Here is a 13,152-nt window from a genome sequence, read left to right as displayed (position 1 = left end):
CTCACAAAAACAAGAATGAAAAATAACTATAGATAATGAAGTTCAAAAGGAAAAGGAAAAAAGCAAAAGGAAAGAAGATAAAGGCCTGACCTGTGGTGGCACAGTGGATAAAGCATCGACCTGGAAATGCTGAGGTCGCCGGTTCAAAAAAAAACAAAAACCCTGGGCTTGCCTGGTCAAGGCACATATGGGAGTTGATGCTTCCAGCTCCTCCCCTCTTCTCTCTCTGTCTCTCTCTCCTCTCTCTCCCTCTAAGTCTCTCTCTCCCTCTCTCTCTCCTCTCTAAAAATGAATAAATTAAATAAAAAAAAGAAAGAAGATAAAATGACCAATATGAAAAAAAAAGTTATAAAAATGTAATTTTTCCTGGTTTTTGTGAGGTGACTCCCTCTTTTTTTTTCTTTTTCTTTTTTTTCTTTTTTTTTCTGTCAAGTGGCACTGTACTACAAGTTTTGCCTCTATGGGGCTCTTGGGCAGAGGTCTGCTGGTGTGTTGCTGTGACAATGGGCTGTACCTCAGTCTCATTGGTAGGCGGGGCTTGTTGGGGCTTTAAGGCTCTAACAAAAGCAGCGTCAGCTTTCCAGGGGCCCCTCCCCACGTCCCTCCCACCTGAGCCAGCAGTCTGGGGACCTAGGCATGAGGTTCACCCAGCCACTGTCTGCAGAGCAAGAGGTTCAAGAGCAGCCAGGTCTTTCCTCCAGTACCACGTAAAACACAGTTCTTGTAAGGCAGTGCCAGCCAGAGCCGCCAGTGAGAGCAGGGAGGTCTGGGAGCCTATTGCAGATCAAGCACCTTCCTATGAGCCCAGCGGGCAGGTCCAGTACACCTCAGCGCACTGCAGGTCCAATCTCCACAGGCTTCTCCCTTGTGCACTGTTCAGTAGCCTGCAGTAAGCCATGTGTGTGTCCAGCTCCCATGACTCCAGCAATGTACACAGAGGCCTGCACCCACCCACTCAGGTGCCCAGCACCTGGGATCTCAGTCAGAGCCAGGAATGCATTCAGAAGCCTGCATCAGCCCACGGAAATGCCCAGCCCGGGCAGTCTCAGGCCAAGGGTTTTGGCCCATGAGCGTGCCCCTTGCTGGTGATCCTGGAGCCAGGAAAGCACAAAGACGCTGGGAACAGCCAACACAGGTGCCTATCGCTGATAATCTTGGGCTAAGCCTCCAGACCGCACACATGCACCCATACCGGTGATGCTAGGTGGAGCCATTCGCACACCACCAGTGATCATGGAGCTGGGAATGCACAAAGATACTGGCATCGGCTCACACGGGCACCCTGCAATGGCAATTCTAAGATGGAGCTCGCTGCCCATTTGCACGCCCTGCATCTGCGATCTCAGGTAGAGCTGGTGTGTTTTTTCTTCTGTTTGAGCATCTACCCTAACTCAGCTCCTTCCCCCTCAGACTCTACCTCACTCCGCTCCAGATGAAAGCAGCCCTTCCTCAGATCAGCGAGGAAAGCGGAATACCCCGTTCTCCATCTTATTTCCTTCAGAGTGGATTATACATATAGTCAGCCATCTTTCCACCCAGTCATACCATTGTCTGGTATGTGTATATTCAGGTGCTCTTGAGATTTTTTTCTGTTTAGTTGTTGAATTTGTTGAAATTTCAAGGGGAGAGATTGGGAGTATCCTTCACGGTGCCATTTCTCTGATGTCACTCAAGTAACACATTCTTAAAGGAAACCCTCATTCTTATACTGAATGTCATAGTCGGGCGTCTAGTGCAGAGTCGGCTCCTTTCTCATGCATTATCTACATATCACCAGAGTTCAGATGGGAATCTAAAGAAGGAGAGTTTATGCAAATCACTGACAATTTTGCTAGGCACCGGGTAAACTACACCTTTAACATGCTCTGTGGCAGAGATCCGAGCCCCTAAGATCCTTTGAGATAATTTTCTAATAAGCAAGTGACAGAAACAACTCTCAGGACTGCTCTCCACTGGCTGCCAGCGGCCAAGCCTCTTCTTGCAACTGCTGTTTGCAGAAGCAGCGGTCCCCTGGAGACCTGCAGTCCAGACGTTGCCAGGCCAGGAGACCCCTGTCCTGAGGACCGCCACATCCCAAGTGTGGAGGCTCAAGACTCTGCTGACTTTTAGGTCACAGTTCATTCTGATACCAGTTGGTGGAGCCCATTTGACCTTTGGTCCTGTTACTAAAGCAAATTTGGGACTTGCTGTCTCGTTATTGTGCACTGGCCCACAGGAGCATTTCAAACCTTGAATAGACCCGCTTGGACAATGGGGCTGTGCACTAGCCTATTGTAAAATGCCATCTGTCGACCTTGGAAGTCAGATGTCCAGATGTTTGCCAGGTGAATGCCCCTGCCTGACACCTTCCCCATCAGTTTGGACTAATGGGAGTGGGTATCTCTATGAACCTGTGTATGTGAAAGTCATTTTACATTTTGAAGCAGTGTGTGCTTTTTTTGATATTGTTAACTTTTCACCATTTGATGTAGAAAGTGAATTTTTTAGCTTCTGTGAGTATGCTCTATGCACCTATGATGTTTTATCATGTATTTATATGCTGTACACAATACTGGCTGATTCTGTTAATGGATGCATTTCACAGAGAACACTTTATACCTGAGGGCATCATTACATTAAAGTGATATAATGGACTTAAAAAAGAAAAGAAATGTGAAAATAGGGGAGATGTTCACATTTCCAACAAAGGATCTGTTTCTTCTGGTTTGAGTAGGGGTTGAGGACCCTGCTTCTCCCTCTGTCCATCACTCAGCCTGGGAAGTTCCATGGGCCCTTCAGCTGCTGAGGCCAGCTGTACCCAGGGGTGACCCTCCCACCACCCGGAGGAGCAAGTCCCTGGTGGAAAAAGTGATGGCACCACCTGAAGGACTGCATGCTTAGTGACTTGAGAGAGGACAGCACCGAGGGCCCAAAGTTCCCACCCCTTCCTGCAGCTTTGGGGTTGGGGGGGATCATTGCAATGTTTCTCCTGGCCTCTCTCCCCAGCTGTCCTGGCAACACATGGTTTCTACACACTGTGGCCCCCAGGCTGCCTGCCTCTCTCTATGATTCCATTAAGTTAAATGTTGCATCAGTGCTGGTTAGAGAGAGGCTTCAATATATTCAGATGCCTGGGTGCCGCTCCAGACCAAGTAAGTCAGAGTGTCTGGGGACAGGGCCCAGACAGCTGTGTTTGGAAGTTCTCCACAACATGCATTCTGTGGAGGGCCTGGAAGGAAAGGCTGTGGCAGAGTCGCTGTCTTGGCCCCAGTGGGGGTGAGGCCCCCTCTTCCAGGGAGGCCTCAGCAGGTTCTGTGCAGGCCTCTCACACTCCAGCACACCCCCATGCCAAGAGCCACGCCTGCTCCTTGCAGCTCACCAGCTCTGACAAAGAGGGTTCACTGCTCAATGGCAACGTGCTTGGGGGCAAAACAGACATGCCCAGGAGCTCTGACTGCCAAGCACCAGAGAAACTGGTTGGGGTTGTTAATCATCAAAACACTCTGGAACTAATCTGTGCCAGTGTTCTGTTCACAAATCAACTTATACAGTCCATACACTGTGCTATCTCCAAAAACGCCTGCTGTTCAAAAGTCACCTCCCCACCCCACCCCACCCCACCACACACTGTCCCCTGAATCAGAACTTCTAGTAACTGCCTCATGATTGTTTCTTTTATTTTTCTTTTTTAGGTAAGAGGAGGGGAGCTAGTGAGGCAGACTCCCACATGCGCTCCTACTGGAATCCACCCAGTAACCCCATCTGAGGCCAAGTAATGAGTTTTTTGGGTTTTTTTTTGTTTTGTTTCTTTGTTTGTATTTTTCCAAAGTGAGAAGCAGGGGGTAGGTAAACAGACAGACTCCTGCATGCGCCTGACTGGGATCTGATCACCTGACATGCCCACCAGGGCACAATTCTTGGCCCCTCCTGGGCATTGCTCCACTGCAATTGGAGCCATTCTAGTGCCTGAGGCAAAGACCATGGAGCCATCCTCAGCACCCAGGCCAACTCTGCTCTAATAGCCTTGGCTGTGGGAGGGGAAGAGAGTAGAGAGAAAGGAGAGGGGGAAGGGTAGAGAAGCAGATGGGTGCTTCTCTTGTGTGCCCTGACAAGGAATCAAACCCAGGACTTCCACATGCCAGCCGATGCTCTACCGCTGAGCCAACCGGCCAGGGCTGTATTGAACTATTTTTAGCACCTGAGTCCAGAGGTGGATTAAGGTTGGTTGAGGTCTTAGGCCCAGAAGAAAATATTGGGCCTTTAAAAAAAAGAGAGACATGGAAAATAAAAACACATGTTAACCATATTTTTAAGTAAATAAAAAATATTTTGTACTATTAATGTTAAAATTGCACATACAAAACCAAACTTGGTGTCATTAGGAAAAAGTGTAAAGTTAGGGTTTTGTGGGGCCCTTCAGAAGTCGGGACCCAGGGCGTGTGCCTGGTGCACTTGCATTAAATCTTCCTCTACCTGAGGCTGACATGCTCAGACCAACCAAGCTAGCCTCATCTTCAGCACCTGGGCCCACAATGGTACCCACAGAGCCACTGGCTGCAGAAGGGGGGAAGAGAGAGAGAAGGGGGAGAGGCAGGGAGAACAGCAGATAATCGCTTCTTTTTTGTGCCCTGACCAGGAATCAAACCCGGAATGTCCAGGCTGACACTCTATCCACTGAGCCGCCAGTCAGGGCCTATGATTGTTTCTTGCCTTTGGGGAGAACCTCTCTATCAGCCTGAATTTCTAACCTCCTGCTCTCCAGATGCACACGGGCCTGTCATTATGATGAAGCTGTGTTGAGGGCAGTGACTCTTGGTACCCACTGAACTCTATTTTCCTTATTTTAGTAGTTTTTAAAAGTTAAGATACTTTTTTCCAATCCCTGCACCCCACTCCTGACCCAGGCCTGGAGTTTGAGGCATGTTGGAAACTGGGGGCCAAGTCAGGGAATGAGACAGGTGGAAGCGTGTCTTTCTCGGGATGAGCCACACATACCCCAACTCTGAGACCCTGATTTTTGGCTTGTCTAGATTCTCTGCCCATCCACTACTTTGGATAAGGACCCTAGGCCTCCACCGGGCACACAGGGCACCCCCAGGCTTTCGCAGCCTCAACGCCCTCTGCTCCCATCTCAGGAGGGAGTCTGGCAGCCCAACTTCTCACTCTCTGGAGAGCCCACGGTTGCTGGAGGGGTCTGCGTCTCAGACGCACCTCTGATCCGCCCCTGAACATGACTCTACTCTACACCCAGGACATTTCAGTTTAATCTCCAGTGGTTCCTGGTATCCTTAGTGAAGTGCACACCTCAGCTTCCCCTCCACAAAACCCTTCTTGTCTGATGTTCGGGGGAGAGCAGCAACAGCCCTTAAAAGTTAATCCAGTGCTTAACAAACTAATTTTTTCCTACCACTTACTGCAGTAATGCATAAAATTAACATGGAGAGTCTCCCCCTATTAGAGTATCCTTAGGTCCTGGTCTGCCTGGACAGCATCATTACTAAGAGAGCTCCCTTCACGCCCAAAAGAATCTGGTTTGAGCATTATCGAGCTGTGAGTCAAGGCAGAAAGGGTCAGCCTGTCTGCAAAGCTTGCTTTTTTTTTGTCATTTCTACAAAATAGGGATGATAACAAAACTTTTCCCATGTACATTAGGGTTGTTTGAAATACAAGTTAGATGTGAAAAGACCATCATTAGAAAACTGTACACAGCTAACAAAAGCAATAATAAAAATGCAGGGTGGGTTATCAATGGCCTACGTCACCCTTTTAACCTTTGCCCTCTGATGGCAGCCAAGCAATGAAACATCAGACAGTGCGGGGCCTTGTGGGGGCAGGCACATATCCTCTCTAGTCTCATTTCCAGGATGTCCCTTTAAGGCCACCCAGAGAATGGTAGAAAAAGAAAGCAGGACAGCTGCCTCTCACATGGCATGTGTGCTGATGTGAGGATCCTCCCAGCAACCAACTAGGTACTTAACTATCGCCAGGCCCACTTTCCAGATGTGGACACTGAGGCATACAGAGACTGAGGGACTTGCCCAAGGTTTTGCACCTGGTAAGAGGTGGAGATGAATTTGACCCAGGCAGCTTCGTTTCAAGGTCACCACACTCCTGGGTCCTGTCCTCTCTGCCCCAAGGGGGCCTGCAGTGCCACAGGCCTGCCCCGCTCTGCTCCCCACTGGAGCAGTCCTGGTACAAGCACACAGTTCCTGCAATGGCCACTAAGGCTCCCTGGGTGGACCTCACAGACCTGGACGCTCACGCTATTCTCCTTCAGCAACCGGAGAGCCACACACACCTCAATTCTGACCATGACTCCGGTTTATCTAGGTTCTCTGCTCGTCCACAACTTTGGATAAGGACCTCAGGCCTCCTCCGGGCACGCAAGGAATCCCCCAGTCTTTTGCAGCCTCAATGCCCCCCATCATTGCCCATGGCATTCTGCTGCCCTGCCAGGCACCCAATGCTGCTTCCACATCATGACCTGCTCCTCAGGCCCCCTGCAGGGTCTGCTTTGCCAGCTTCTCTCTCTGGAGGTGCATTTCATCCTCACTGCCATGGCCATCCTCTGCTCTTTGTCACCTTCTCTGTGAAGCCTCTGTAGCCCCTACCACTGACACCCTTCCTCTGTGATGCCTTGCACTTTTCAACCACGGCCCCTGCACACCTCACAGGGAGGCAGCCTGTGCATTATCTGCACTATCAGTTGTTGAATGAGTGATGATGAATGCCCAGTCTGCCAGTCCCCAGAACTCCAGAAATGCTGGGTTTGCATGTTCCTATTGTGGCATGCATCATACGGGAAAGTACTACAGTACTTTCTAATACCCACGGGAGACAGTGACACATATATACCTTACTAAATGCTGGCTTAATTTGCTGAAAGGTACCTATGTGTGGGGGGAGAGGGACAGAATCGGGAAACATTAGGAAGATAACTCTCTACAGAAGAGGTGCAAAGGATTCCAGGGTTTACATTATAGGCAGAACCACATGAAATACATTGCAGGGAAGGGAGGCGTCTGGCCATTAAATGGACAGAGAGGATAGCAGAAGTGAGGTATCCAAGAGTTTGCAATAGCCCTGGGATACCTCTCTATGGGGCCCAGAGTGGACTGTTAGTAGGGAGGTCATTTAAGGGTCTCTTCCAGCCTACAGTTAAAGGGAATGGCTATATATTCTTCCCATTATCCAGATCTGAAGTTCTCCTTTCTCCCCCACTCCCCACTCCCCCCAAAATCTTGCAGCATCTAGAATGGCAAAGGCACCATCTCCTTCCCCAGAGGGTTTCTGCTTTAGGGCCAAAGATGAGAATGGGCCATAAATGTTGGTGTGGTTGAGACTAGAGAAAGCAGTTTTGTTTTAGGAGCACACATAAAGGAAAGGGACTACTAGGGTAGATCTTGTAAATGGGTTCATTAGGTGGCAGAAACTGGGGACAGAGATTGGTGCCCATCCTCAGAAAGGTCACCTCCAGCTGGCCTCGAGCATCCTGATGCCCCGCCCTGCCCCCGCCTCCAGCGCAGGAGCTGGGACCCAGCCTTGGCTGCCTGGGAGCCACCTCTAGGGCAACAAAGGCTTTTCAGGACTGTGTTGAGGGCTCAGGCAGGACATTGTTCCCCAGGTGCACCAAAGGGCCAGCACCACCCTTCAGATCATTTTCCCAGGTAAATCCCCACTTGAACTGTCCTGAGGCCTTTGCCAACTAGCAGGGCTATGGCTAGCAGTGGGGCAAGGGGGTGGCTACAGGCTGGGTGTCCAGCCCAGAATCATCCAGCCCTCAGTGTGAGTTCCTCTCCGGACTGTGGGACAGGAGGACAGCACGACATGAACCCCGACCCCTTCAGCCTGCCTTCTCCCCAGGCACATGTCAGAGAACCCGGTGGAGATGCACCTCCCCCCAGGCACATGTCAGAGAACCCGGTGGAGATGCACCTCCCCCCTGGCACATGTCAGAGAACCCGGTGGAGATGCACCTCCCCCCTGGCACATGTCAGAGAACCCGGTGGAGATGCACCTCCCGAGACGCCAGGTCACATGGTGGAGCTTTCCAAACCCCCCAGTGCTCCCACCCTGCCCCGTGAACGAGCACTAGGGTCAGAGGTTGGCTTCCTTTTGTGGCATCACTGCCTCCGCCGCCGATCTCCAATCCTTGTGCTCACCCGTCTCAACCACACCAACATCTATGGCTCAGAGTGCGCGGAGGGGAAGGCCAGGGCCACGGACAGGCCTGGAACTCACTTATACATAAGTAGAAGCCTCTGGTTCTGGTTCTGCTGCTGCTCTACAGTAATGAGCTCTCCACCCTCAGGTTAGTTCCCTGCCCTCCTAGGAGTCTTTACTGAAACGGGGGGAGGGGGGCCTTGGGGACCCCCAACCCCGTGGCTGCCAGTCCCTGAGAGCAGAGCGGAGTAGTGGGCTGCAAAGGACTGGAGGAGACACGTTCTGAGCTGAGGAGCAGCGGAGGTGGGGGGCCCGCCGGAGGTCTGGGCAGGACCTAGGGCGGGTCTGGGGGCGGGTCTGGATCTGGGTGGAGCCAAGGAGAGGTTGAGCAGTGCCACGGAGGCGGAGGCGGCTAACGTGGGATAACCTGGCAGGGCACAGGCCCCCAGAAGCCGGGAACATGTATCCGGTGCATCTACGCTCTGGCTTGCCTGGTGGGTCTGCTGGGCAACACACTGGTGTTCTTCATCATCCTCCTTTATGCCAAGATGAAGACGGCCACGAACATCTACCAGCTAACCCTGGCCGTCACTGGTGACAGATATTTCATGCTGAGCATGCCCTTCGTGGTCTCCACTGCTGTCCTGCACTACTGCCTTTTCCCCTGGGTACTGTGCAGTGCGGTGCTCAGCGTGAATGGTCTCAACTTGTTCACCAGTGTTTTCTGATGACCTTGCTCAGCGTGGACTGCTACCCTCTGCTGCAGCAGATGTGGGGAGCCCAGCGAGGTCAAGCTGATCCATTTGGGCATGTGCCTGGCATCCTCACTGGTTACACTGGCCATTGCCATCTTCCCCAACTCCAGGCCCACTCGGAGCAGCCAGGCCATGGCTTGCACTGGCTGCATCTAGCCCAGCCTGCTTGGTGATCTTCATGGCCTACAACTTTTCCTGTTGGGCTTTCTGTTGCCGGTTCTAGCCATCAGCCTGTGCTACCTGCTTATCATGAATAAGACACGGGCAGCGGCACTACCAGCTGCCTGGCATCAGCAGAGAGGCTCAGAGAATGTCATGTGGCTGGTGCAGATGGTGCTAGGACCCTGTGCTCTTGTGCTCCGCTGTGCGCCTTCTACCTGGTGCAGCCACTGAACTTGCCTATGACCAGCCTGGGTGCCACCAACCGTATGGTCCTCATCCTCAGCTATGCCAACAGCTGTGCCAATCCTATCCTCTATGGCTTCTTCTCTGACAAATTCCACCCTTCTTTCCAGCAGGTTCTCTACCTGAGCTGCTGCCTGCTGGAAGCTGTTGGTGGTGCTGAGGAAAAACCCCTGGACTACCATGCCACTGCTTGCAAGAGCAGGGGTGGGCAGAATGCATATGCCTCCCACTTCCCTGCCCGCAGGAACCTGCACAGCCAGAACCCAGTCCAAGCAGGTGCCCTCACCAGGACCACTACCTTCTGAAGAGCTCTTTTATGAACCACACAGCATGGCCACCTCCAAAGGGGTCTGCACCCGCCTCCTAGCCCCACAGACTGCCTCTCTTGGGTGCTCCCCTAAGTCCCATCACCTGTTCCCTCCACGGGCACCACCCAGTCGGTGTGCCAGCCCCAGGAACATTCAAGCTCCTCTGCTTTTGCCTCTCCCCAGGACTCCGGCCCTCAGAAAGACAGCTCTGCGGGGGTAGGGCTCCTCTGAGGCCTGGTCTAGGACATTAGTCACTTTTGAAACTCTGGCTGTTTTCAAGGAGTGAAAAGTAAGAGGAAGCTGAGGAGGGACAGCCATCTGCATGTGGTTTGTCACGGCCAGCACCCTCGCTCTGTGCAGTCTGCCTCGTGGTGGGGACGCAGCACATGCAGATAAACAAGGAAGCGACGGGGATGCCTGCGAGCTTGCTCCTTTGCTTCTGTTCTAGGCTCTTGGGCGAAGTGAGATTTGTGTGAGACAGCCTGGGGAACTGGCTTTGTCACCCCAAGGCCCAGTGCCTTCTTGGAATCACAAGTGTCACCCCAGTTGTCCTAGGCTGGTAACAGCCTTCCTGTGAATAGAAAAGATGACACTTCACATGGAGTTTGTTATGAGGCACAAAGCCAGGTCAGTAAGAAGAAGCAGAGGAGATAAATTCATTACTTCCTATGATGTGATTTTTTTCTGATCCTTTGCTTTGAGAGTATGACACTTCATGAAGATGGAAGTTTATACTGTGGTGGTGAGTGGGATGGGAGCCTGAGGAAGAGGAAGGAAGGCCAGAGAATGCAGGTGGAGATTAGCCCAGATTTGCTAGAGGAGGCCACTCTATCACCTACTGTTAACAAACAAGTCAGCATTCAAAAACATCAGCCAGATGTAGATAATAAACATGTAGGCTAAACATAGTAAAAGGCCATAACTTTTTGCTTGATGCTAACCCAGTGATAAATTATCTTTCCACAAAAGAAAGTCAGCTTAAAGGAAGCTTCAGTCCTGCTTTCTGGCAAAAGCAGAGATGGGTGCCGAGGAAATGCAGTCGACATGTGCAATGAAACTTGGAACGAACCTTTCTATCCAACATACAGGCAGGCTATGTGGGAGACCCCCGCTGGCCGAGCAGAGCCAGCGGGACTTCGTTTTGCTTGGCCTGGGCCTGATGAGGAGAGGAAGGCATGGGGAGGGTGGGAGAAGGACACGAAGAGGCCGCCCTCTGCTCTGCCTGGTGGTCAGCTTCCCGAGCCCACACTTCCTATTAGGAGGCTTCGAGAGAAAACACCCTGGACCTGTTGGCCTAGCAGGCCGGACCTGGTTGGGCCTTCTCGGGTGGCCAGTAGGCAGTCCATGTTGGGCACAGGAAGCTGCTGGGGGGGGGGTGAAGATCATTATTGAGGCCATCAGGAGGGCAGCGAAGTGTCGCTCTGATGACCCCGTGGGGCAGGGCTCCTCTCTGAGCGAGGGAGAGGCACAGCCAGGCCCTCCCCGAAGTATTCTGGCCTAAGCCAGGCTTTACCAGATGTGAGCAGGCATCTGGTGTTTGGGAAACCAGCAGGAGAGCCGAGTTCTGGTCCTAGATACAGGTGTCAAATGACCCAGGCAGGTGACGGAGCCCCAGGCCCCTCGCAGTTCTGCTCACAGAAGCAGGAACTCCCTCCCACACGAGCACAGGTGGCTCTCAGAGCCCTAACCTTGTGTTTGTCTCCACACTGTATATTCAACTTCTCCTTTACTGAATGAAAAATGAAAAGGCTTTGGTCTAAACTCTCTTTGGGCATAAAACCATTGGATGCTGACCCGTCCAGTGACCAGGAAGTAGAATGACGTGCTGATCCAGTGGGTCTCATTGAACCGGTTGGCCAGGTGAGATGTTCAGGGTCTGTACATTTGGGTGGTCCACATAGGTCTTAGAGAGAATATGCATAGCCAAGTCTGTGCTACATGCTAGAGACATGGCTGTGGATTGGAAGCTCCTAACTAAGGTACAGAGCCCCTTGAACCTGCAAATATACCTGTCTGTATATGTGCATGCAAACAAAAACACACCTAAATACGGACCATCCTTAACTTGCCAGTACCTGCTCGGGTTACCTGCGGCATCTGAAGTAAGTCAGGGCTGCTGTCTGTGGGCCTTGTATAACCATAACCTCTTTGCAGTCTTCAAAACTAAACTATTTCTTTGTTTCCCAGTACAGATGGTGCCTGAAAGTGAGAGCACTTGATAAATGTGGTTGAACTGAGCTTCAAGGACCTGCAGGCCAGTGGCAGTAAGGTAAAGGGTTCTGGTACTGGCAGTGGTCTGAAATGGGTGTGGGCTGCTGGCTCCTCCCCAGCCTGGTGGGGCTGGGCTCCTTTTAGTCCAGCCCAGTGGCTCTCATGGGCAACTCTCTGATGAACAAGATGGGGAACTGACCAGGGGTCTTGACAAAACTCATGCTCAGTTGAGTATTTAAAAACGCAGCCTTTTAAACACAGATGGAGATGGTCAAAGAAGAGACAGCCTTAGGTAATGAAAGAAAAGTCCCCGGGAGGCAGGGACTTCAGCAGCAGCACCCTGTGAGCAGTGATTTGCCCTCTCTACGCCTCAACTTCCCACTTCAACTATTCACAAGAGGAGGTTGTGAATTCGGAGCTCTTCGCAGCTGTAAACTATGCTTTCTCAGAAACACTGGCAAGACATGCTAGCTGAGACAATGGGAAGGTGAAGAGAGCACTTCTGTCTGCTTAGTGTCTGTCCATCACCACTGCCTTGGCCCCACCATAACAAATTGTGCAGGGGAGGTGGGGTGGGGTCCCTCCAGCCATTCTCCTCCTCAGCTGCAGAGCCTTCTCAGTTCCTGGGACGGAATGACTCAGCAGCGGTGATGAATGCCCACAGGTCGGTGATGCGGGCAGCCAGGGTCCTAAGGGCACCAACATGTTTGCCCCCTGGGCAATGGTTGTGGAGATGCTTTGACGTTGTTACCTTACTTAAGGGCACCAGGAGCAACAGTGTTTGGCTGCATTGTGAGTGAAAGCAGTTTTTTAAAGCACAGGTAAAAACAGCCTTCAGGCATCTCGCAATCAGGGAACTTGCTTTGTCTTTTAAAATCACCTTGAATTTACTGTTCGGTGACAGGGAGGTGTTCCATTTTCCCACATTGTCAGGAAGATGATATGCAGGCTGGCAAGCAGTCACTTGCTGGACTTCGGGCCCTATTTGGCAGCACTGTGGCTTTGAGCAAAGATGAGTACTATTTTCACAGTAACCTTTCAATCCCGGCTTCACTCTCATTAAACTGTTTTACCCAGCCTCCCCAGGTGCTAAGGTTGAGGGGAAAGGCAAAGAAAGCGAGTGCAGGCTGAGCTATCTCAGAAATCAGACAAGGAAGCCCAAGTGGTGCCTGGGCAAATCCCCAAGAATGTGGGTGTGGAAGCTCTTCTCTGACAGGCTGTTGGTCACAAATCATTCCCTTACCCCAAGTACAGTGCAGGATAGTATCCAATTCCTTAAGCACAAATGTCGAAATCCTAAGTCTGTCTTCTGCCAGAAAACTCCAGTGTTG

General features: G+C 51.6%; 1 protein-coding gene across 1 annotated transcript; it reads left to right on the top strand.

Annotated features, from left to right (window-relative positions):
- Window positions 1-7,806: 7,806 nt before the first annotated feature.
- On the top strand, window positions 7,807-9,607 carry SSTR4 (somatostatin receptor 4). The gene is given in 5 exon segments (XM_066237568.1): window positions 7,807-7,848; window positions 8,577-9,261; window positions 9,264-9,512; window positions 9,515-9,584; window positions 9,586-9,607. Coding segments are annotated over 5 exon segments (1,068 nt in total).
- The last annotated feature ends 3,545 nt before the right edge of the window (window positions 9,608-13,152 follow it).

Source organism: Saccopteryx bilineata, chromosome 6, assembly GCF_036850765.1.
Source record: "Saccopteryx bilineata isolate mSacBil1 chromosome 6, mSacBil1_pri_phased_curated, whole genome shotgun sequence".
NCBI classification, from domain to species: domain Eukaryota; kingdom Metazoa; phylum Chordata; class Mammalia; order Chiroptera; family Emballonuridae; genus Saccopteryx; species Saccopteryx bilineata.
The sequence above is the reverse complement of the archived record's forward strand: the minus strand, read 5'-3'. Positions and strand labels throughout refer to the sequence as shown.